This window comes from Lepisma saccharinum, chromosome 20 (assembly GCF_977018435.1).
Source record: "Lepisma saccharinum chromosome 20, izLepSacc3.1, whole genome shotgun sequence".
In the NCBI taxonomy this organism is placed as follows: domain Eukaryota; kingdom Metazoa; phylum Arthropoda; class Insecta; order Zygentoma; family Lepismatidae; genus Lepisma; species Lepisma saccharinum.
This window is the reverse complement of record NC_139248.1, coordinates 34750659-34777571: the sequence shown is the minus strand read 5'-3', so window position 1 is coordinate 34777571 and position 26913 is coordinate 34750659. Positions and strand designations below refer to the sequence as shown.

The window sequence follows — 26913 nt, the reverse complement described above, 5'->3', positions numbered from 1 at the left end:
ATTTGAATCACCCTCATAATAATTGTTCTTTGCCGTGAAAAGTAACAATTATGACTAATCTATCAACCTTCCACATGCCAGATACACCTGGAAGCAGCTTGCTATCCCAGTGTAACACCAAAGTGTTGCAATGTGCAGGATTGAATTTTCCTTAATTTCTGCTTGTCTCTGTTCCCTGAATTCTTTCTGTTGACGTTGAACCGAACTACGATTAATAATTAAGTTTTCAGTTTTGCATTTGAAAGTTTCTGCTGCAGCCATTAGAATATGAACCACATTTCGGGTGGATATTTTGCATTACATCAAACTTCATGTATCCACAGATAGAAGAAACTACGGATTTTGTTGTATTCTCAGTGTGTTGTGCAAGAACCTGCTAAAATCTTAATGAATATATACTTGTTGTAACTTGAAATTTGTGTCTGAACTTAGAAAACTGCCTAACTCACCCTAAACTTACTCTCTAATTTGATTGGTTGATGATCACATCTATGTATAGGCCACAGGACTTTCTAGATGGTGTGGAAGGGTCTGTATCCTTCCAGAACCATTTTTTATTGTAAATAAAATTCTCTTTAAATTACTTTTTGTACTTCTTTCGAAGGGAAAGGAAAGCTGAAAAAGATGATAAAAACGGTTTAAAGAAATAATCTAGGGATGTGCCGAAGCCGATTACAGATGTATGGAAATCGGCCGAAATTGACACATCGGTATCGGAATCGGCAAAAATCCGATATTTAAACCGGTACAGATTATACTAGAGTTTTTACCTTCTAAGTTTTATATTCTAGTTTTGTAAGATTTATTGAAAATTTGGTTATGATTCGTCATTATTGTACAGTTTTTGTAATAAAATTATTGCAAACTCATTCAGAGGATCAACCTAACTATAAATCGGAAATAAAACAGTACATTGCTGAAGCAGGATCTGCTGTTGTATTGGAAATTCAAAAATGAATATTCAAACCTGAAGCAAGTCCTGAGAAAATACTTGGGCATACCTGCTGTATCAGTACAGTGATTGAGTGTTCAGTTTTGCTGAACAGATTTGAGATAAGAGCAGAAGTAGGTTACTTCCTGAAGTGCTTCCAAATCTCATGTTTCTGAAGTTGAATCTGGCAGAACAGGAATTCATTTTGCATTTCAAAGAACTGCTTGTGTACTAATATTTAATCTCTTGAGAATCCATGTTCTTCTTAAAGGTTCACATAACATTTTGTAGATGCAAATGTACATTCGCATCTCTTTAGAATATATATGTATATACATATGATATGCAATAGAAATGTACATAGCAAATTTATATTTGTCATGCTGAAAATAACATCCCATTTCTGTTTAATAATCTTATGTACCGGAATCGGTTAAATATCGGCATCGGTATCGGTTCCAAAAATTATCGGTGAGTACATCAGCATCGGTAAATTTTCAGCTTCGTCACATCCCTAAAATAATCGATTTCATTAATGTTTAAAATTTTAGGGAGTTTGGTGGGTCACTTTAATATTTATCTGACTGAGCTGAAATCACTACCTGCACAAACCACTACATATTTTAAAAAAATAAAAAATGCAAAAGCAGTTTCAGAAACATTGATTATTTTTTTAATGAAAACAATAAAAAATTTACAATGTGTGATGTCACAAATACATAGAATAGCACTAGAAAGTACATTGGTATATTAGTCATTTCAACTATTTCACTGCTGAAACATTAATAATACATTCTGTGAAATGGTATTTATCATTCTGAACCTGTAGATGCATAGCATGAGAGCTTTGAGTTTTTGTTATAAATCCACTCCATGCACAAATAGGCAATCAAACTGGACATACAGTTTAAAATGGGATTGAAACCATTATGTGCACCCGCCGGGTATCAAGCCTGGTACTCTCATAGCATATAAGTAGGGTTCGGAGGTTGATGACAAATATTATTTTTTCAGTTTCCTTTAAGTTAGAACCAGAAAACACTGCTTTTATTTTGCACTTTTCTGCCTTTTAGGTTATTTTTCTTTTTATATTGCAACTGCTAGCATAATCTAATTTTCCTGACACGGTTTCTCCAGTCAAGTTTGCCATTAATGGAATATAAGTAATGCAAAATGTTTGGTAATGGATTAAATAATTAATTTGTGGTACATTTTTTTTCCTCCAGCAAATTTAAAATACTATGTGGGAATCCTACTTCGAGGTACCCTTGCTGGGCACTACACTTGCTTTAATCTGTGTTTTTAGTCACAATATTAAAAAATACATAATCTGATGTACGAGAAACATTTTCAGATGCTGACTGATGACTGTGTTGTGCAAGGTCTACTCTGAAACGATGTGAATGACTTGCACAGAAAAAACCTTGAAGTAAAAAGAAAACTACCTTAGCACATCTTTGTTTCGGTAGTTTGACCTGGTTACGGAAACCTACGACGACTGAGGGTTTGTCGTGCTGACCACATGTCACCCTGTAACTGGTTGAATGATTACCCAGATCTGCTGAGGCATGTGGGTGTGAGGTAGGCAGTTAGAAGTAGAGTTTGGCCCTCAAGGGCCACTGCACCACAGGCTATTTTTTTGTTGTTGTCGATAGTTAAAACTACCACACAATGGGTTTCATCTGAGTATTAAACTACCGGCGACCACAATCAATTCGGCTGCATACTGTGAGACATTGTGCAGACTATGCAGAGCCATCCAGAACAAACTGAGAGGCATGCTGTCTTCAGGCACTGTCTTGCTTCATGACCATGCCCGACAACATGTTCCTGCGTCAAACCAAGATCTTCAACGATTCTACTGGGAAGGGTTTGTTCACCCTCCCTACATCCGAGTCCTGGCACCGAGTGGCTTCCACCTTTTCCCGGTGATGAAGAATTCCACACCAATGAGGAGCTTCGGGACACCGTGCAGACCTGGCTCAACAGACGGGCGGCACTTTTTTTTTGCAGAGGGTATTGAAAAGCTGGTGCATTGGTACGATATATGTCTGAATCTTCTTGGTGATTACTTGAAAAATAGTTGATATGTGTATATTTGTCAATAAACCCATTTTGCTACTCACTGTGGTTTTGATTTCATGCCCTATCGGAGGTTGAAAAAAAAAAATAGCCCTCGTAAGTCATCACCTTCCGAGCCCTACGTGTAAGCAATTATTTTTTCCTGTTGAAAATCTTAATGTAATGCAGACATGTAGAATCATTTTCTTAGGAACTGAATGGAATAATTTTACAATGTTTTCGATCAATGTCTGTCTTCTAGATAAAAAAATCTGGAGTGGTGCGAATTGTAACATCTTACTAACCATGCCACTACAAAAATCCTAGGAACATGAAAAGTAGCATATACCAGCAGATTTTCTTCTCCTTGCTACCTCATGGAAGAAAAAATGAAAGAATTACAAACTACGAACCAATTCAGGGTGTCCACCCATACAACAAATCCAAAATCCTTGACTTTTTCAAACTTCTCTTGACCTTCTTAAATATTTTTCTTAACCTTATTTATTCGACCTCTACTTAGGTGAAGTTGGAAATTAGCAATTAATAAAATAAATATTTATTTAATGAAAAACCCCTATCAAAAAGGCCAGTTAAGATGAAAACTGAAGCTGTACTCAACAAGAGAATTAGATTTGCTTTATCTAATAATTCACCCTGGACGGCATTTGGCAGACTAGCAAGGCTCTCGCATATGGAATCACAGTTAGTATAATCTATGTGGGGCTCGTGTTCTCCCTATATATTCGGGATTGTCCCTGCATCCATCTTATCTTACCAACATTTATCCTAATCTTCTTGATTAGCCAAAGGGGCAGGAACATGAAGTAAAATAAACTAAATCAATCAGTCATTTGATTGCAAAACTTCTTGACCATAAGTATAATTTCTTGACTTTTTATTCACTTCTTGATCTACTTCTCGATTTCTTGACTGGTAGAGAGAGACCCAGAGACAGTTAAGATGATGCCGACGTACAAATGTGGTTCCTTACTGGACACCACTTAAAAGTTTAAAATCTCAGTAAGGTCAGTTTCAATTAATTTTGTGTGAGAAAATGTTTACAAAACATGTGGATATTGTTTGAGCTGCACACACAATCAAAGCTAAGAATTACATTAAACTGAACTCAATAATTACAAAATTGTAAAAATATTCCTTTAGCGCAGTCTTTTGTCGCAGGAATATATATTAAGCAGTGAGAGGGTTATCTAAACATAGTGAGCATTCAGTCCAACTTGTAACAGGAAAATAACACAGATCTTCACAGATCATTTGAAAATACAATGCCATCAATGAAGCCAATGAATGGATTGCATACAAATGTTCCAGGGCTACCTTCATGAATATAATCACCGAAATTAAATTTGACATTTTTACTGAGTGCCAAATCAGACATAAACCTCATTGGGTATTCGCCTTGCAAATCAATTACAATACTATACCGTAAATCTCTCTGGAATAACAATGGTTCACTAAAGTTTACAGTAACCATTGTATTATATTCAACTTCTTCATGGAACCATGTTTTAGATAATACAGAGTTAGAATGCAGGACTGACACTTTCATATCCTCCTCATAAGTAAATGGAGGAGATTTAAAGGCAAATATTTCCTGACCGGGCAATTTCGTTGACACACGAATGCCTCGGACAACCACTAACTGATTTACTTTTACGGAAGTCATGAGTCTATTTCGACCACTAATATTATGGCAGTTCTTAATAGTGTGTCTTGTGCAGTATGAAAAACGTGTAGGTACATTCATTCTTTCTTTTGCAACCTCGCATGCACTGCTTGGTAGAGAATATTGTCTCGAAGCTTTCATGTTGTTCACTATGGCTTCACATTCATCTTTGGTAAAAAGTCCTGAGAATTCTACCTCCATGAATTCTTCCGCACTGAGGGCGAGAAATCTTACCTTTCCCAGCACCTCCCCAAGAACTGCCCTTTGGTTTTCAACTGTAGGAAGCAGGTCATTACGTTTGCACTCTGCAACTGACCACTCAACCACAGCTCTGAAGACAATTATCTCGGAATCCAAATTCATTGCATTCTGTTTCAGTATGCTTAGTACAGTTCTTTGAGAAATTTGGTGGAAACTTATGTCCCTGAGTATTTCATTAGCATGAGTGCAGATCACCTACAAAAACACCAAATAAGTAAAATCAGTTTTTGACAACTATATAACATTTTAACATGAGCAAACTCACAAGGAATTAAAAAATAAATTCCACAACACATACTTAACAGCTCAACCAGGAAGAGGAAACCTTCTGGTGCTGTCATCGAATTTTCAACCCTAAGAGAGCCAGGGAGCATGGACAATGCAATCAGCTGTTTACCATGTAATCCTGCCCCTGCATTGCCAAAATAATGCAGTGTCAAGTTTTTCTATAGACATGAACCTTCATTCTTGGGGAAAACTCTACGTAGTGAAAGTAGGGACATAATATTTAACATTGTTGAAGTTTTTGTCAAAGAAGCAAGGAATCACTGAGGGAAGCTGATAGAACTTCAGCCCCTCCCAAATATTTGAGCACATCTAAATTTTCAAATCAAAACAGGAGGAATTCTGGAAAAACAGAGATGAATACAAAACCCTTTAAAATTACAATCATTTCTGTCTTCGAACAACTTTTAAAATGAAGGTTAAAAATGTCAATTATGAAATATTTTTTTTGTATAACCCTCCCGAATGAAGCTATGCAATATCTACTTTTACAATTCCAGCCCCCTTCGGAAAAAAAAAACTGACTGCTAGGAAGGAAAGGCAGCAATACACATAGGCAACATAGGGGTTCTTGGGCAAAAGTGAAGGGAAAGTGAGGGAGGAAACAAATGCCTATCCCCTTTACTTTGGGAGTCTGCCAGAGGTTCTTGGTTGAGTATAAAAAGAAGAACAAAAGTTATCCCTGACAACTTAATGGCAATGGTGATCGAACAATAATCGTCGTAAAGTATCTAACATCTTAGAAAACTATCTTGGAAAAACATGAGGGGGCATCAAAAAGTTTTGCCTGTTGAGGTATAATTTGTTTCATAATGGAAAGATTGAAACAATGAACATACATACAGGGTCCGTTCTGAAAGTATCCAAACTGTCCGCAGCGCAGTGCGAGAATCGGTCGAGGGTTCGGGTAAGCTGCACCAGGTGGCAGTGGGGACCTTAACCTTCAAAACAAGGCCTCGCTCAGTTGCCTGCAAGCAGTGGTTGACGTGCACTCGCTCGTGTTGTTTACACGGAAAAAACGTCGCGTCCAGAATTTGCAGTTGGTGGATTTGGTGAAAATGGAGCGCACTTTGGAACAGCGCTATGCTGTGAAATTTTGTGTTAAATTGAAAAAAAACTTTACGGAGACTTTAACCATGTTATGGGAGGCTTACGACCCCGAAAGCAAGAGACAAAGTTCAGAATGGCACACCCCTGCGTCCCCTCGTCAAAAGAAGGCCCCGGATGTCAAAATCAAAGGTGAAGGTATTTTTCGACGCGAAGGGGGTCATGCACAAAGAGTTTGTACCTGCTGGGACCACCGTGAATGCAGCTTACCACAAAACAGTGATTCAGCGTGGGTGCTTCAACACGATAACGTGCGGGCTCACACAGTGCTGTTGGTTGGTGAGTTTTTGGCCAACGTACGCGTGGCAATGCTGCCTCATCCCCCTTACAGCCTGGACTTGGCACCTGCCAACTTCTTTTTGTTTCCCAAGGTCAAAAGGGTGCTCAAGGGGAAGCGTTTTGCGTCAATTGAAGAGGTTCAAGCTGCCACGACCGCAGCATTAAAGAGGGTGTCAGTCAAGGACTTCCAGGACTGCTGTGAACAGTGGAAAAGTAGCTATACTCGCTGTATTGAGGCTGAAGGTGCCTACATTGAAGAATATTGACAGCAGTTGTAATTGTCATCAATAAATTGTTTGCAAATAAATAAGTTTGGATTCTTTCAGAACGGACCCTGTACAGTGTGCCTGTAGTGTCCTCTACTCAGAGTTACCATTACACATGGTTCCCATCACGTTCGATGCATTTGAGCAAGCGTTTTACCAGGCCTCAAAAAAAGTTTGGAAAAATTCCACAAAACACTCCCTGCCCCACCGTTCAGAGCTGTTTTAACCTCCTGTAGGTCCTCGAATATCATGCCACGAAGCACAGACTTTATGGTATCCAAAACTCTCAAACATTGCCTGTGCTGACCCATAGGACATGTGCACTGCATCAGAAATTTCCTGCATGGTGAGGTATCTATCCGCCTGCGGTGGTTGCTATCGGTTACTGACGTTGATGGCCTGCCACTCCTTGGCTTGTCCACACTTTTGGGTTCTTCAACTTTGAACTTAACTACTTAAGTCTGTGCTTTATGGCATAAGATTCCAGGACCTGCAGGAGGTTAAAACATCTCTGAACGGTGGAGCAGGGAGTGTTTTGTGGAATTTTTCCAAACTTTTTTTGAGACCTCGTAAAACGCTCGCTCAAATGTATCGAACATGATGGGAACTATGTGTAATGGTAACTCTGAGTAGAGGACACTACAGGCAAACTAGATGTATATTCATTGTTGCAATCTTTCCATTATTAAACAAATTATACCTTAACAGGCAAAACTTTTTGATGCTCCCAGGTAGTAGTAAATTTAAAAATAATATTAAAAGTATGTCATGTAATTTGTTTGCAACCCATAATGGTCATGTGCAACACCAGATGCATTTAGAAATAACAAATTTAAGGATGAAGTGAAAAATGGCCTTGGGTGGCAATACTAAGCATCACTTTAGAGATACATAGCATGGCTTATAAAGCTAGATTGTACAGTAAGAAATATAAAGGGAAGCTAAGGGTAACTTTTCACTTCCATCTTTAAAATTGTTATTTCTAAATGCATCTGGTGTTGCGCACGACCATTATTAGTTGCAAATCACCCTGCAATAATTCCTCATCTCTTTCTTTTTCCTGAACATGACAGTCTGGAGGTAAAAAAAAACAAAAAAAAAAAAAACTGCCAGATTCTGCAACTTTCTGCACAGCATAATCTGCCAATCAAAAGTATAGAGAACTATAGATAATGATCCAAAACACAGAAAAAAATGGTGAATTTTTAAGCAATCAAAGTAAGGGTAGTAAGGGTAGTACAACTTTCGAAACCTGGCACTTTAAAAGTATATATCCAATATTAACCCAGCAAGTTGCACACTCTCTACCGGGATGCATACTGGGTAAATATTTCCCACATGGAAAATTACTTCTAAAGTCGGAACTATAACTGTTTTGAAGCAGTGGTGTATTCTTCCACGTTACCAGGTTGGTAACCACTGGTAAACCAACTTTCTTCATGTACATAGACATTTCCAAAAAATTTGAAGTTGTCGAAGTTGTTGCTCAGCCCCCCTGGCACTGCCATCAGCCCCCTTGACATTAGGTTATCAGGTAAAACTATTTTTTGTATAATTTGTTTGCAGTGAAAAGTGAAAATGCAGACAGCAGCTATTACATTCATTCATCTTATTTATAAGCCGAAGTCTAGGTAGAAGATTCTCTAGAATTTAGAAAGTTCTTTTTTAAGGGAACTTCTTTATCTGTACCTTTGCTGCCCCTACCACATCTGCGTCAAAGGTAAACAGCTCCCAATTTTTGGGAACGAAGGGGTTTTATTGCTTCGGGTTGGGGTGGAATGTACTGTAGGCACTATGATTGAATATAGTGTATTTTTTCTTGTATGATATAAATATATGTATCATGAAAGTAGTATAAAGTGTGTAGTAAGGGATGATGTCAGTAGAAGTCAATTAACACTTCAAGGGATGTTTTAGAAGATATAGAAAAAACTAGAATTTGCATGATATTTCTAAATTTTATGTTTTACATTAACTTCGTGAGCCCCCCCCCCCCCCCCACACACATATGTAATTTGCCTTCAATTAACACTGCTGAACTTTTGAAAATGAACTTGGTCTCCTACAAGCCCCCCTGGAGAACAATTCTAGTTACGGGCCTGGACAAAATGTTGCTTCATCACTGACCATAAGTTTATCATGAATATCATCATGCTCTTCCATAAGCTCTTGAAATCGTGTACAAAACTTAAAGTGAATGACTTTGTTCTCAGGTTTTAGTGATTGCAGCAACTGCAAGCGGTGTGGCTTCTGCCTCAGCCGTTTCCATAAGACCCTCCATACAGTTTCTCCTGGAACATCCAATTCCTTTCTTGCTATCCACATTGACTTTTTGGGGCTATGCACGAAACTGGCCCATACATGCTAAACTGTTTCTTCAGGCACTAGAGGATGACCTGTTGATTTTCCCTTACAGAGGCTGTGAACTGTTTTGCCATCACCCTATGGAGTTTGCACTTGGTGGATCTTTCATGAACTTCATTCTAAATCATCGTTGAACTGTTGTCACTGAGCGACTTGCATGCAATTCCAGGACAGTGTATGGTTTCTTGCTGTTTGTTGCCATCTTAACTACTGCTGCGCTCTTGCAGCAGGAGGTGGAAACATACAACACATGCAACAGGAAACAAAACTTTGTGATATACGAGGGGGGCTGGAAAGTTCATGAAATCACCCAGAAGAAATACAGCTGGAACAACCTTTTTAATACATTATTCAACGTATTACCCCCGAAGCTCAACACACATTTCACAACAATGTTTCAACATTTGTAACCCTTTTGTTTTTTGAGGTTTGGAAAGAGGTGATAGTCGGACGGGGCCAGATCAGGGGAATAGGGGGGTGGGGTACACAGGTAAAGCCCAGATCTGCCAGCAATTGCATGATTTGATGGGCCTTGTGCGAGGGTGCATTGTCCTGGAGAAATTGCACACCACGGCTCACTTTTCCCCGACGTTTTTCCTTCAGAGTCACCTTCAATTGAATCAAATATTGGGAATAAAAAGCAGCATTGATGGTTTCACCCTGTTTAAGATATTTTATGAGGATGACACCGTCCTTATCCCACAAGACCGATGCCAGAACCTTCCGTGCAGACCTTTTGACTTCGGAACTTTTTCGGTCAAGGAGACCGACTGTGGTACCACTCCATGGATTGCTGTTTAGTCTGTGGGTCATAATGGTGAATCCATGTTTCATCTTCAGCGCAAAAAATCATCAGGGTGTTGAAACTTGCACACGGTCTCCCGTGACATCTGCACCCATGTTCTCTTCTGGTCAGCATTCAGACATTTTGGGATCCATTTCGCACTGAGCTTCCACATGTCCTGATAATCTGATATTTTGACACCCACACAATCACGTGATATCCCCAGATACACAGGAATGGTTTTGGTGGATATGCGCCTATCCTCCATATTATCATGTTGTGCACTTCGTCAATGTTTTCTTGCAGGCCTGCCAGAGCGGGGTTCATCTTCAGTCTCACCATATCCAGTCTTAAAACGCCTCACCCATTTGGCTACTGTTGTATATCCTGGGGCATGTTCCCCCAAAGTCTCATGCAAAGTTTTATGGATATCCATGGGGGATTTGTCTTGCAACACGAAAAACTTGATGACACTGCGAAGCTCATTCTTCTCAAATTTCCTTAGGTCCTCAGCCATCAATTCTTACTGAATGCGAAACAAAGAAAATAACAATGACAAAAGGATCATATTCAGGATAAGAGGTTTACAATATATGCTCTTTCTAATGGCTGCAACGATTTGTTTCAATTTTTATTTCTTCTGGATTATTTCATGAACTTTCCAGCCCCCCCCCCCTCGTATTTGTCCTCTTAACATCACATTGAAACAAATTACATCTAATACTATAGTTACAAATAATATTTGAAACTACTTCAATCATTTGTAGACACCCTGTATAATACCATAACCATGACTCACCTCCATGGATCTAGAGGCAAGGACAGGCTCTCCAACAGCTTCTGCAAATTCATGAATGTAACAGGCATTGCTAGGTTGAAGATTACTTAGTAAGAATTCCAAGCACTTGTTCTCTAGGTTAGGTATCAGATATTTCTTCGAGATGTAAATTACATCACATGCTTCTTCCACAGATTTCAACTTTAAAACATCCGAATATATATACCTAAAAAAAAGTATTCTTTGTAAGTAGTAAATTTCAAATGACAATACAATTATCAGAGGTCAGACACACAGGTACACAATAAAAAGGTGCAACATATGATAATAAGCACTTTAGAAAAACACCTTACCTTTTTTTAATGCTTTCTTTCAGTTTGCACAAAAACCCTACATATAAACAGATATTTGTTCTTTTTTCAACTCATATGAGTTAGCATGTAATAAATGTTAAGTAGCAGTTCCGAATTCTTCCACACACTCTTGTTTACTTTACACTGCTGTTTTAAAAATGAAAGAAAAATTACATTACTTGCAGATCATGACTGCACTTGCATACAAAATGATATCTCAAATTTTCAAATTTCAAACTCCTGTTTTCGGCAAGAATATTTTCATAATCAGAAAAAACTCACTCTATATCACATGTACAATTGGACATTACTTTAAGGTAACAGTATCTGATACATCGTTTCTCTCTCAAAAAGAGTAGCTGTTGAGTGTTTCCGCAAGGATGACAAGAGAAGTCTTATCTCCTTGTTAAGAAGACAATACACCCAATGTACAGACGTAAAATATAATTTTAGTAGTAGTTGTTGACTCTATGCAAGAAATTTATACGTATGATGCACATATGCTTTTGCATAAGGAATATGCATAAATATCCGGGCCCTAATAAATATCATAATGAGCTGAACAGCAAGAAACATAAGTAATGTGCAATTATTTATTAGAGATGAATCACTGTGAATTTTTGTTAATATGAAATTGTTAACACAATTTGAAGAATGACACTACCAAATACTTTTATTGGTTTAAGAAGAACTTGTATCCATAGTTATCAAATGACTTAAAACTGAAAGTTTTAATGATAATGTGCCTAGAAACAGCATGTAAATATCCCACTGGAAGAGTGATCAGCTTTTTACACCCAAACCTCCTTCCACCCACAAGAAAACTTGCCAATTGAAAGTACGATTTCGTGGATTATATCCATCAATTAAAATTAATAAGTGGATCATTCCATGCCAAATCAACCGGGCCTGAAACTTGACATCTCAGAAAATGATAATTGTTGGTACAGTGGTAGTACCAGTAAAGTTGACGAAAACTGCCAAATTTCAGATTTTTTCCGCTCTTAGTTTTTGAGTTATTGACTTTCAAAAAAGAAAAAATTCCAAAATTTGATGACATTCTGAAATTTTTAAACAGCTGTAGATCAAAAACTATTTGACCTAGAGAGTTCGAATTGGCATCATTCTCTTCTGCTTTTAATGAGCTTTAATTTGAAATGCAACATCAGTGTGGTACTTGAATTTTGTAATTTCTAAAAAACTTGAAAAGAAGTTTTTTTGAAAATCTCAAAAACAACATTTTTAATTTTCTTGTAAAAAAAATATGATTTGAAGTCATCAGTTGACTATTTGTGTGCAACATTTTGTAATGGGATGGAAATGGATTCCTATGGAAATTCAATTTCTGTATTGTAATGTGTGCGAAATTTGCTAAATTTGTTGACTTCCATGTTATAACCACAACTATATTAGTCTATTTTATAATTTTTGGACTACAAATAACATTAAAATACCTAAATTTATCACTTTTAATATCAGGTCAGCAAATTTAAAAAATATACGAGGGCAAGTCATTAAATAACAGGAATCTTATTCTAAACTTCATGGCGATTTATGCATAATGAAAATTTGTGTTTCGGCACTCAAAAAGGTTCCTTCGCAACACCCCATAAAGTTGTCATGACAATCAAGTAGTATGGGCCTGCGCAGCAGCTCATATAGCATGTCCGCTCCACTGTTGACTTGCACCGTAGAATAGCAACGAAGTGTTATTCGTTTTTTGCAGTCAGAGGGAGTGAAACTTTCTGAAATCTACAGTACAATGAAGGTTCGGTATGGAAACAATTGTTTAATTCAGGGGAGAGTGTCTGAGTGGGTGGAAAGATTTAAAGACTGAAGACGAAATGTCAATGATGAACACCGAACTGGGAGGCCAGTTTGCGTTGCAACGGAAGCAGTGAAACAGCAGATCGACCAGTGAATCAGTTAATTTTGTACACTATCCCCTGACTTAAACAATAATCTTTGTACTGAACCTTCATTCTGCTGTAGATTTCAGCACAGGCGTTCGCAGACCCTCTATTAGGGGGGAAGGATGCCTTGATGAAAGTTCATCTCACTGTTTTATTGTATTGATGGGTATGGGAAGGGTATAGTGTGTGTCCGGAACCACTGAAAATCACTGTATTAGAATAATACAAAGTTTCATGGCACCAATGTTCTTTGTCCCCCTCCTTTATTTTCCTAATTTACATATGAACATAGACAACATAGACATGGTTTCATACAGCAGATTCAAAGCAACTGCACATAATTTGTTATAATTTCCAACAGTGATGGCCAATAGGGAGGCGGTTGCTCCCTCACATTTTGACCCTAATCTAGAGCCTCTTAATGCTGAGCCTTGTCTACACAGAAAAAGTAAACAGTTCCTTGCTCCCTCCCCACTTTTTTCACCCAATTGTTGATACCGATTTCTAATGTATGGGCAATTTATCTTACAAACACATAGGTAACAAAACTAACGAATAAACTGTATGAGAGTGTTAATAGCAAGAAATTTGCTAGAAGACGAAGTTGGATAGTTCAATTACATAGGAAATAATCCACCTTCCGTAGTTGCTGGGAACATTTGTCGGCTTCAAAATACTTAATTATGTAAAGAACATAATATCGTTTAATGATGGTGGTAAGATTCCTCTGCACTAAATTCCTAAGCAAGAGTATTAGAGGGGACAACTGCTCCCTCTTGCACTTTCATGCGCACGCCTATGTGTTTCAGAAGGTTTCACTCCCCCTGACTGCAAAAAATGAATAACACTTCGTTGCTATTGTACGGTGCAAGACATGTATGTATGTACAGAGCATTCCCTGACATTCGCTACGAGACTTGGCAACAAGCGGCCCGGCGTCAGCGATTGTCTTTCCCGGTGAACGGGTCTGCGACAGTCGCACGCTACAGTCTGTTTTTTCGTTCTCCCTGCCTTCGCTTTCTTTCCCTTTCTGTTGATGTTGCAGACTGACGCCAGTGTAAACCTCCCTCGGAAGTTGTGTTGTGTCCGTGTGTTGAAGATTGTGGCTTAATATGGATTCGGAAAGAGGAATTGTGGAGAAGTGAGACGACGTTTTGCAACGAAATTTCCTGGTGTTCCCGTTCCACATAGGACCACTATATTAAACCTCGTAAAAAAGTTTAGAGTAACAGGGTCAGTTCTGAATAAAAGTGGAAAGAAAAACCCACGTGTACTTACTCAGGAAAAACTCTATGAGAAAGGACTTAAAGTTAGAACAGTCTCCTCGGAAATCTATCCGCTGCCTCTCACAAGAAATGGGTGTTTTAAAAACTACAGCATTTAGAACCACTAAAATTCTTAAATTTAAGCCCTACAGAGTGACAATAGTGCATGAATTACAGCCTAGAGATAATGCGAGTCTAGTGAATTTTTGTAACTGGGTTTTATAAAGTGTTGCCAATGGCGTTGCAGATCCTAAATTTATTATTTTCACAGATGAAGCATGGTTTCACTTACATGGCCATGTTATAACGCAAAACAATAGATGGTGGAGTACAGAAAATTCTCATCTCATTCATGAAACTCCTTTACATGATGAGAAGGTTGGCATATGGTGCGCTATAACTGCACATAGGATTATAGGCCCTATATTTTTTTACAATACAATCAATGGTGACAGATACAGAACACAAATACTCACCCCATTTTTTTGAACAGTTAACCGATATTGAGAGTCAGAGTGCTTATTTCCAGCAGGATTCAGCAACTGTCCATACAGCAGATGAAACATTGAATTTGATAAAGGAAATTTTCGAGAACAGGGTTATTAGTAGAGGATTATGGCCCTCTAGGTCCCCTGATTTGTCAGACCCTGCGATTTTTATTTATGGGGAAATCTAAAAAATAAAGTATACAAAGACAATCCGCACACTATCTGTGAATTAAAAGACAGTATTGTACGAGAAATAGGGAGAATTACAGTAGACGAACTTGACCGTATAAATGCCAATTTCCTTCGGAGATGCCAGAAATGTGTTGCAGCAGAGGGACATCATTTTCAACACTTTCTGTAGTCAAGGTTAGTACACAATATGAAAACTGTAATTTTAATAGCCGACTCTAGTGACTGTCGCAGACTCTGTTCATCGGGAAAGACAAGCGCTGACGCCGGGCAGCTTACCACCGAGTCTCGTAGTGAATGTCAGGGAATGCTCTGTAGATTCCACATACCAGTGCTGCAACAGAAATGTTTGCCCATGTGTACACAAGAACCTTGCATTTTATAAGAAAATAGGTTTGTTAACTTTTGAAACTCCTTAATAACTAACTCTCATGCCCTGCAAGTTACTTCATTGCAAAATTATAATAGCAAGTTACTTACCCCAACATAGCAGCAAAAGCACTTGGTTTTACGTCAGTTACAATGATGCAATCCTTCTCTGCAAGAGGCCCAAATAGCATGGCCTCAAATACTGGACTTGCTGAAGCAAGGATAACTTTATGTGTAGAGAACACCTGAAACTGAAAGTAAATGAAAATTAGAAGGTACCTGCCACAAGGGGTATTATATGCCCCTTCTTCACACTACCACCCTTTTACTCTAAACCTGGGATTCCCAACCTTTTTATGTTCGCGGTACCCTTGGGAAAGAGATTAAAATCTTGGGACACCCTTGTTAGAATTTATTTTTTTAAATTTTTAATCTCAAATCGAAATGGAATATGTTATCAGGAGCAAGTTAAATTTATTGTCAAACAAATACCTAATCCAGTACCAATGTTATTCATTTATTGAAAGATAACAGGGCTCCCACAACTGGAAATCTCGGGGAATTTGAAAAAAAGTAAAATTCTCAGGGAAAATCAGCTAATCCATCAATGAGTCACATCTGAAGGGCCAGAATATGCTCCTACCTGTTGATTTTCTACACACAAACTGCTTTGAAGATGTAACATAAGTTTATTTTCCATTACAGATTAATTTATATTGTGTCCATTTGTAAAATTTCGGTTTCTCAAAAGTCTGAAAATATTTGTTCTATATGTGGTATGTTTGGAATGTTATTTTGTGCACTGCAATAGAGTTGGAAAAGGCGATAACTCAGACAAATATCTGTAACCGTAGTCCATAATTATATGTGCACAGGGATTCTTCATTTAGTTTGATTTCAGAAAGTGAACTGATATGAAGCATTTCCCAATACTGATAAACGACTGATATAAAATTTACTGATTCCAATAACTGAGCCAATGCAAAATTGCAAATGATTCTTGCAGAACATTCATTCACCTCCTCAATTAATGTATGTAACCAAGTGATTCAATATGACTTACTTTAATAATGAACTGCTTATTTAGACATTTACTTCACAAAACCATGACATACATATTGTATTTTTTTAATCATAAAGGTAATAAAAAAATGGCTAAAATTATAAGTAAAATTACTAATACATGGATATGCCCATACCAATAGAGTAACAATTAGTTTGCTAATGAAGATGGCAACCTTCTCATTCTCTCTCTCTCTCCCGCCGAGAATAAGTCATCTTAACTCTGCTTCGAATCTTTCTGACGCAGCCCCCTCACACATTGCCATTTTGCTGCAACGGCTGGACACTCTGATGTGCCGTACCTGCAATGTTGTATTAAGTGTTCGGCACATCCTTCTCGCATGTGCTAATTTTAATTTCCTCAGACAGTTTTTTAACCTTTCCAACGATTTATCATCCATCCATGTTGGGAGATCATGAGTGTTTTACGAAATGTTTTACACTGTTTCTGAGGAAGTCCCTTTACAACTTGTATTTTTAACCTTTCTCAAAGGTCTCTTTACACCCCTTTTTTAATTTTATAGTAAGGATTTCTAGATAAGGGGATTTTCCCCGTATACTTAGAAGGGTGCACAAAGGCCGAAGCACCAAATATAATAATAATAATAATCAATCGGCTAGTCCTAGGGTCTCCCCGATGGTGCAGTGGTAGCATCGTCACCTTGTAATCAAGGAGTCCCAGGTTTGATATCTGGTGGAGGCATATAGTGGTTCAGATCCAACTTTAAACTGTAGGTCCAGTCCCGATTAGCCATACTGTGCATAAAGTGGACTTAAAACACCAACTCAATCAATCAAATCTATAATAATAATAATAAGGTGGTGATGTTATGGCTATGAGGCAAAATGGAGGCTATTGTAAAAAAATAAACAATACTGCACTGTGTATTGAGTACTCTGGAAGAAAATTGAAGACTCTGGAAAACTCTGAAAATACATTTGAAGTTCACGTGGGAACCCTGTATAAGGAACAAATGTAAAAAAGAATACAGGTTACTAAAATGGAAATCATTATTATTAATCCAAGACTTGGTGATTGATAATTAGAGCACAAATGTTTGATATCAGGCCTTATAGTTGACAATGAAACACGCATATCATCCTCAAGGTTATGCAGTCTATTTCTTGCTTTGGATTTTATTGTCGCCATAGCACAGGCACAAATATGAAGTTGAAAAAGGCAAAAGTATGCCCACTGTTTTCTTCACTAGGCTAGGATACTCCTCTGCCAGTCCAACCTAAAAAAAAAAAATAATAAATAAACAGCCACTGATACTCACTCTTGGTGAACTTCCTAGTAATATTTTTTTTGTTTATCCCTAAACAATCTCGTGGGACCCCTAGACCGATCTGTGGCATCCCGGTTGGAAATCACTGCTCTAAACTGCCACAGCATTGTCAGTAGAGGTTTCTTTTTCATTAAGTGATAAAAAAAAAAATAGAGCGGTTATGTAATTTTACGATACTATGCATGCTAGGGAGAAGATGAAATCCATTTCTGATGTACAAGGTCTGTCTCTGAAGTAATGGGAATGATGTGATATCAGTTTAAGTGGTGAAACTCTCTGGCAGTGTGGAAGAAGAGGGACATGCTGAGTATACCCAGTTGGGTCATTCCATGTCACCCACAATCCCCGATTTTGATGAATTTGGTATAATTAACTTTCGATGCCGATTTCAAAGTCTCCGTATACGCTACATGCGGCTGCACTTTGAATGACCTGTATTAGGTTCTACACTTTATAAAGAAAAAATAGCGACACCTCAATTCTCACAGTAACTTACACAGAAAACCATAGTTTCGGCCCGCTAGAAAATAAATAAAAGGAAAGGATGAGTAGGCTAGTTTCGTTGCATTATCTGTGACACCTGTGGTCACGAACGGTGCTAGTCAAATGTTTGTGTATCAGTAATATTCCTGCCAGATGGTGCTTTCAGGGCCTCATCAGTTATCGTCGTGAGAATTCTGCATTGCAGTTGTGATGTGTAGGCCAAGGTAAACAGCAGTTAGTGACTGTTCTGTGCTTTATCATTGTTTGTACAGTGTCAAGTGGCAGTATTGTTGTTGTGTAGCATTGTTTATGTGTGATTTCGTTGCTGTGTGTGAACTCTAAACAATTAAAATAGGTTAAGAAATGTGACTTGTCGCCATGTAAGCAAGGCGAAATTCTTACTTTGCACAGCAAAGGTAAATCTCTCAGTGAGATCGGTGGAATACTCAAAATCCACCATTCAACAGCAGGAAGAGTAATTCACAAGCAGAACCAGCATAACAAATCATCACTTCGGCAACAGTATGGTAGAAAAAGGAAAACATCACCCAGAGTAGATCGGAAAATGAAAACAGCAGCACTGAAGAATCGAGGAATGAGTTCCCGCCAACTTGCTTCTGTAATTAGGAATGACCTTGGAATTGCAGTCAGTCATACAACTGTTTTGTCTCGACTGCGCGAAGTGGGTATTGGGAAGAAGAAACTGCTTAAGAAGAAGCTGACATATGCACACAGGGCAGCAAGACATGAGTTTGCGAGGCGATATTCAAGTTGGACTGAAGGTGAGTGGAAGCATGTCATTTTCTCCGATGAAAAGAGATTTAGAATAGTGGGAAACGATGGTCGTGTGAAGTTGTGGATGCGAAAGAGCGAGGAACTTGAAAAGGATTGTGTTTCAGAGATGCAAAAATTCAGTGGCGGAGTGATGGTGTGGGGTTGCTTTACCGCTCAAGGTGTCGGACGAATGGAGATATGTGAAGGGTCTAGAGACTACTTTTCTGGAGAAAATATGGACTACTTTGTCTTCCAGGATGATAATGCTTCATGTCACAGAGCGAAAATAGTCAATATGTGGTTCAAGGACAGGAGTATTTCGAGACTCGGGTGGCCTTCTAACTCGCCTGATATGAATCCCATTGAAAATTTGTGGGCCATTATGAGCAGAAGACTGCATAACAAGACATTCTCGAATAGAAGGGAACTCATGGAACAGATAATCCAGTTTGGTTCCATGAAATCGAGGTTACACTTTGCCATAACCTTGTAACCAGCATGCCTCGATGATTGGCTGCACTGCAGAAGGCATAGGCGTATAGGGAGTGTGGGGGTAACGCCCCACACTTTCTTGATCTGGTCGTGAGTGGGGGTGATGTGATCAGCATCATGCCCCTGACCGCCTTTACCCCCCAGGGTTTCCCCCAGGTACCCATGTCATTCGACGCTGGGTGGGCGCCGGAGCCGCTTCCAACGTTAGAAAAGTTTCCGGTTTTGAACCGGCCGGGAATCAAACCCGGGATCTTGAGCATGGTAGTCAGACGCGTTACCGACTGAGCCACCGCAGCCACAGAAGGCCCATGGTGGTCATACAAAATACTAGTTTGCTGTGTTGTACTCGATGTTCGTACACAATATGTCTTACCCTTAAGATATTCTATTTTTTTGTTTTGTGCTATTCTCATTGTTTCATTGACTTTTTACGTATTACTCCACAAAGGATTTTTATAGAAACACACACACAGCTAGTTATATATGCATATAAATTCATTATAGTCATGTCAATAAGTTGAAACTGTGGCGTATGTAGTTAAGGTTAGACTGCTCATTGCGAATATGCATTGTAATATTATCAGGAATTCATTGATTGATTGTTTTGTTGTTTTAAGTCCACTTTATGCACAGTAAGGCTAATCGGGACTGGACCTACAGTTTAAAGGAGACGATGCTGCCACTGCACCATCGGGGAGGCCTGATCAGGAATTCATGTACAAAATCATTTTGGTTAATGAATCATGTGAAAACCATATCCAAGCAAGTGTCGGTACTTTTTCTTTAGTGTGTAAATGATCGTATCTTTCCTCGGGTTTGCCGTAGAATCTTCAAGTTTTTTTTTTAGTTTTTTTGTTCAGAATAGTGTAAGGTTTCAATTGAGTGTATCAATAATCAAGGATTTTTTTTGCATAGTTTTATGTATTTTCTTTAGAAAAACAAATGGTTAACTTCAGCAACAGCAAACTTAATGCATTGCCCCCCTTCAATTTCCCCCGAATTTTATATATAGGTAGCGCAGTGTGTGCACTAATGCCTGATGAAAAAGTTAGGATGGGTGGTTCAGAGATAGGGTGATAAAAAAATTATTTACATGAAATGACATTAAAAATTAATCTCATTAAAAATGCTTATGTACCTTAGCACAAAGCCTAAAGTACAATATGTTTCAAGGTATAACATTAAAAATGTCTATTCACTATGTGTGAAGGTAAGCACAGGCGTAACCTTGCGGGGGCAAAAATATACTATTTACCCAAAACACATCATCATTTAATTTATTTGTTTATTGATTTGCTTTATTGTGTTTCACTTTTGTGCCACTATTGGCTAATTTGCAAAGATGGAGATGAGTGATGAAATTGATGAATGGACTCTCACAAACATCCATGCCCAGGCTGGGATTCAAACCCAGGATTATCATTTAATTTTTTATAGTGAGAAGACGACCAAGCAAATGATTACTATATTGTTTGTAATATTTTAGTCTATGTTAAAATGAGAAAAAATACTACGGAATTGGTAGTGATAATAGAAGAAAATGTGGTATGTAAATTATAGCTCAAACATCTCAAAAGCCAAGAAATTAACTTGTTTCAAAGACGAAGAAAAGTAAACAAGCACTAGTGTTTCTATTTATCAATTAATTAACATTTATGTATTAATTAAATTTTGCTGAATGGAAATGCTGCTCATGTATGGGATCAAAATATAAGGAATTCTAAAAACATACTGTACACAAGTACCTCAGCACAATAACGTGAAATCATGTCCAGAAACGAAAGTCAAATTTTGTTTCAAATTCACTTTACGCCAAGATAGAATAATAAGGATGGGACTTACATTTTGAACTTGAAGCCAAACCAGTGTGTTGTGTGCCTCCACCAGGTATCAAACCAGGGACTCCTTGATTACAAAGCAACAGCATTAAGCCATCAGGAAGGCTCGCATGGATATTTGGAAGAATTTCAAGATCAAATTTACTGAGATAATGTTTGGATTCTTTTTTGATTTTTTATTTATTTTTTTGCTTTTGACAAAGTGCACAAAGAATAGGGCATCCCATTTCTGAAAATCATATGTATTTATATTGAAAAGCAATCTTAAAAAACGTACTTCGTGATTTACACTTTTATTTGTTCCGTGTGCCGATGCATATACACATGTGTCTTTATCAAAAGAAGTACAAACAAAAAAAAAAGTTTAAAAAAAAGTTTCAACCACAAAATTGCAGTTTTCCATTGGCGTTTAATGGCAAATGGCTGTGGTCACACAGGCAATCGCAAAGATCTATGTTGCAGCTATGTTCCATATGGCATACTCACAAAAATACAGACTGAATTAGAAACTAACCTCTTGCTCCAGATTGTGGTTAACCTTAAATATACAATCACTCCATAAGGAACTTTTTAGCAAATGTCCAATTCTTTCGGAAACACATGTCTTTATCATTTGCCAGTCAGCTTCTGGAGGCATACTGATGGAGTGATGCCTAAAATATAAAATAAAAAAAATAACACAAGTACATCTTTTAAATAACAAATATCTTAATGTGCTTAGTATAAAATAACTTAATGTACATACATGAACAAACAGATTGAGAAATATTAAATATTAGCCAGCTCAGTGGCCAAGCACATTAAATGGTTGACTTTTGATTTTTCCACTGAAGTTCGCAGGTTGAAATCCCAGCTTGGGCATTGTCACTCATCCTCATCATTCCAGTTAGCAATGCTGAGGATGAGTGAAGAAAAGTGACATAAAATAACAAAATAGAAATAGATTGAAAAATATTTAAAAAGTAAACTTTAATTCAAAGGTTTCCAAATGTATGATTAAAATCTTTACCCTGATTATTTTGAACAATCTACTGTACAAGAATTAGAGAAAATATCTTTCAGTAAAACCAATTATAATTATAACAATTTCCAATAAGTAAGGGAAACTTTAATGTTGAAGTGAAATGAAGTGTAATGTAGATATCTGACCCCAAAGTATGGAGCATATAAGTAAAAACCTATCATTTTGGAATGTTTTCAATGCTTGTTATTAGTAAAAATCCATTTGTATGCACACTGAAATAGCGAAAGAACACATAGAAAATAACTGTCACTCCAAAACCAAACACTCCTAACCTAATGACGTAAACTTATAGCTGCTATTCTGGAGTGTCATGTTGGGTGCTATATTCGCTTGCGTGAAGTCTTCCGGCTGTTCTGCTTCACGGTGAGATAACACGCTAAGGTAACAGACGTACTTTACTTCACAACAACACATTTCTGCAAGCTAAGAATAACTGAAAATGGTCATAAAAAACAAAATCTTCATAAGCCATGCATAAACCCTCTATAACCCCACTTTCTCGAGGACTTCCATGGACGTTCACAGGATTTTTTCCAGGAAGGGGCAAGCAAGGTATTCTTTTTTCCGGGGGGGGGGGGGGGCAAAGGAGGCATATTTTCCGCCCCTAATAATGATGCCCCCTCAAAAAACACTATTTCAGTCTGAAATCATCATGTTTCTTGAACGCATTTATTATAATTAACAAATTACTGTGACTGAAATCAAATTTTGTGTGAAATATATAATTTTTAGGTGGACATTCATTTTCCGGATATATACTCAATTTTCAGGACGTCCATGGGTATAGATGGTCAAGGATACCAGCAGAATATAATTTACTAAATTCAATGTTTAATCAGTGACAGCTAATGTCTAGCATACAGTTGAGGCATTATAAGAGTGTGTTCCTGTAAATAACAAAATAAATCAAGTGTGTTCCTGTAAATAACAAAATAAATCAATCTGGAAATCATTATTGCTTTTAATTGCATAAGGTTTAAATGTTTGTGAATGCTTATAATTTCACCATCAAAAAAACATTAGTATCTGTAGCCTATATGCTTCACAGAAAAATGAAGTCAAACTTTGCTATATTTTTAAAGTCTCATATACGCTACACATTTCCGTTATTACTTTTCATGCATGAGGCTACGTTGTCATACTCAACTTTTTTTTTCATTTGTTAGCAGACACCGCAAAGCACTTTATAATCCTATGAAATCAGTTCATTATGAATATTTTAATCCAATCACATGCCTAGAACCTTACATTTTATGTGTGAATGTCACACACACCACACTGGAATAGCCCAGTTGCATTGTACATTCAACTAAAGTGTATTATTTTTTAGTTTTATTATACTTCTGGTCTCTCCTTCAAAATATCAAACATTCCCACCACTTTGTGTTCTATTCCATTCATTGTTTCAGCAGAGCCTCCACTGGAGTTAAGTCTCTCATGCTCAGTTCATTCACAGGTCTACTGACCTGCCCTGATAACTTGGCAAACATATCAATTTTCTCTCCCTGTGATGTTGAAAGGGAAAACGAAGAAAAACTAATCTATATGTAAAAATCGTCGTAAAATTGGAGATATTGCATAAATCATGAAAGTGCAGGTTTCTTACATCTGCCAGGGAAAAAAAATATTAGGCTACCTATCCATTCACTTGGCTCTTAGTGACATGATGGAAATTCTGTGCAATCAGTTTTCCGAGAGATTCAGAACAATTTATTGCATGTGTATTCTTGAAGTTTGTCAAGAAGAATTAAAGCACGAGAGCAAAAGAATCAAAACAGAATACTAACGTGTATTGTTATATGATCATATGCTCAAATATAACATCCCTTAAGAGCTAACAATCTAAAACCACAGAATTCACTTCACCCTTCCTACAAATATCATCCTGTATGAATACAATATCTCTCCAATTGTCTTGTTGAACACCTAGTATGAATACATTTTTGATACATACAGCACACACAGAGAATTATTAATTTCCAAATATCTGAATATAGATTATATCAAATAATTCACTACTCACGGTAAAACTTCAATAGCGTCCCAACACCTCTCACTCGTTTATTTCGTGATTTTTAACATTCGTACTTACCTATTCTGCATTGCGAAAGATTCTTCAAGGTGCTATTTTGCTTCTTTCACGAAAAAAGTTCAATTTTTGACATAAAGAGTAATTATTAAACCATTGACGTTAGCCCCACAAACCATTGACATTAGCCCCAAAAACCATTAACGTTAGCCCCAAAAATTCATGATAGCCCCACGAACCATCACGGGAACGAGGTATGCCTATGAGGTTAGATTAGGTTCAATTAGCACTCATTTCGTTCAATTTAGCATATACAGACATAGTTTTTTCTCGATGAAAGAAAATATCAACAAGAACTTCAAAATGCTACAGAAACTCATTTCGGTTAAGTAGTTTCTTGTGTAAAAATGAAGACATCCATTAAGACGCTATCAAAGGGTATCAGTTCATTAAATCGGAGACTTTAAAATCAGATATTTTCTGTTTCGTATGGTTCGTACTTACCAATTGTGTATTGCGGAACATATTTGAAGGTGCCATTAAGGTTTTCACACGATTAGAAACATTTTTTACACTAAAATAAGCCATTTCTCGAAGTGTTACGGAACACACGTCATGGTGCGAGTCCCACAAACCATTCACGGATAGCCCCAAAAACCATTTTGGATCGTATAACCAACCACGAATAGCCCCAAAAACAATTCCTGGATAGGCCACGGACCATTTACAGAAGGTTAGGTTAGGCAAACATAGTTAAAAAATGGCGTGGTTAAGTTTTCGCTTAGATTGAAGCAACGGGAATTGATTTCCGGCTGAAATAGATTGAAAGTTCAAAGAAAATACCTCGAAGAACTTTGACAATGCTACAGAAACTGATTTCTGTAATTAGATTCTCCAGTAAATTTCTTATCTCTGGAAAATGGAATTCTTCAAATTTACAGGAGAAATTACTTACGAAATGTAGTTTCTTTATAGTTGTGGAAGTTCGGAGAAGTGTTTTCTCGCATCGTTCATTGAATTTTGCCGGTAAATCATCCATTTTTCGATGTAAATGTGTGATTGATGCACGAAAGCTCTTGCATCCATTTACTTCCAGGTGGATGTAGCCTGTGTGTGATGACGTAATCCCGGTCAGTGTTTCCAAACACTGTTTTTGTAACTGAAGAAGGCACGTTTCCGCAAATGGTTTGTGGGGCTATGTGTCAATGGTTTGTGGGGCTATGCGAGAATGGTGTGTGGGGCTATGCATATTTTTTCTAAACCTATTTTTAACTATTGTAACCTAAACGTGACCCTACCTAACCTAAGCTTACCGGAAATGGTTCGTGGGGCTATGCGTCAATGATATGTGGGGCTACGTAGGTATTTTTGGGTGCAGTGGGGTGGAAACACTGCATGCCGAGTAAGGTTGTGAAACTGTGACCGCCATTTTGCGTGTTACCGAAGGCAAAAAGAAACTAAGAAAACTTACTCGATATGTCACAAATAGAGCTTATTTCCGTGAATTAAGCGAAATGCCACCTTCAGCAATGTTTCTCAATGCAGAATACGTAAGTACGAATATTGAAATTAAATAAACTAGCAAATTTCAGCAGTTTTCCGGAGATAAGAAATTTACCAATTCTCCTGTAAATTTGAAGAAAAGTGTCTCCGATATAACGAACTGTTACCTATCGAAGTTTTACCTTACTCACAAAATTAAAGATCATACCAGCCCACAAACTTCTCAAAGTGTGAACATACAATGTAGACGAGTATTAATTTAACTAATGACAACAACGTTTAGAGCAGATGCAGAACTGAAAATGCGGCAACTAGCTTTCGAGTGTGCTGTTGTTTACAAATGGAAACCAGCAACAAAAACCAGTCGGCTATTGCTCATTTATGAGTATTTCATCTATATGTAATGTTACTGTAAATAATAATACGATTTACTGTTAAAGAAGACAAACACATATCTGTTGCACTGACGGTTAAAATACATGTTAATACGCAACACATTTAATTTTCTTGGCTAAATTAAATTTGCCCGCGCATTCATATCAGCTGTTCTACCATCATTGTTTTGAACCAAAAGGAACTGCTTCCCACCCACCACATAATATAACACATTCACAGTGCATCAGAATATTTCTTACCAGTTGACTCCAATATTATCTAAATTATCTTCAGAGACTGCCTGAAACTGCTTTCTCAGTAAAAAAACACTAAGTTTATTTCAACATTTACTCCTACTTTGTTTCTCCTTCTTGGATTTCCTCAACGCCCTCCGTTCCGCCTACGAACAGTGTTACCATATATAGGTTTTTCTTCATTACATAAATTCCCTCTGTTTTAACCCTTAATTCCCTATCCGACAAGTCATCACTAGGGCTCGGATAATTATGCATTTTGCATATGCAAATGCATATTTAAGGATTTTTAACTACACTGGTCGACAATTTGCTAAGGAACAAACACGTTTTGACCAATAACTTTTGACTACGTGATCAGGGTGCAACAATTGAACAATATATAAATACAGCAGTGGCGTACGCAAGGG

General features: G+C 37.5%; 1 protein-coding gene across 1 annotated transcript; it reads right to left on the bottom strand.

The window, feature by feature from the left end:
• Positions 1–1645: 1645 nt before the first annotated feature.
• LOC146003223 (BTB/POZ domain-containing protein 6-B-like) lies at positions 1646–26693 on the bottom strand. Its single transcript, XM_083141388.1, has 5 exons — positions 26510–26693; positions 21833–21971; positions 15492–15631; positions 10825–11029; positions 1646–5135 (listed from the first exon to the last, which is right to left on the bottom strand). Exons 2-5 carry the CDS (start codon positions 21953–21955, stop codon positions 4257–4259), a joined length of 1347 nt encoding a protein of 448 aa, XP_082997514.1. The 5' UTR covers positions 21956–21971; positions 26510–26693; the 3' UTR covers positions 1646–4256.
• Between the last annotated feature and the right edge of the window lie 220 nt (positions 26694–26913).

What these genes read in the sequence shown, in the direction of transcription:
- LOC146003223 (XM_083141388.1), bottom strand. Translation starts at nt 21,955, where the DNA reads ATGCCTCCAGAAGCTGACTGGCAAATGATAAAGACATGTGTTTCCGAA. An exon ending in GCTTTTGCTGCTATGTTGGG is followed by an intron (nt 11,030 to 15,491) that starts GTAAGTAACTTG and finishes ACTTTTTTTTAG; the next exon opens with GTATATATATTCGGATGTTT. An exon ending in TTGCCTCTAGATCCATGGAG is followed by an intron (nt 5,136 to 10,824) that starts GTGAGTCATGGT and finishes GTGTTTTTGTAG; the next exon opens with GTGATCTGCACTCATGCTAA.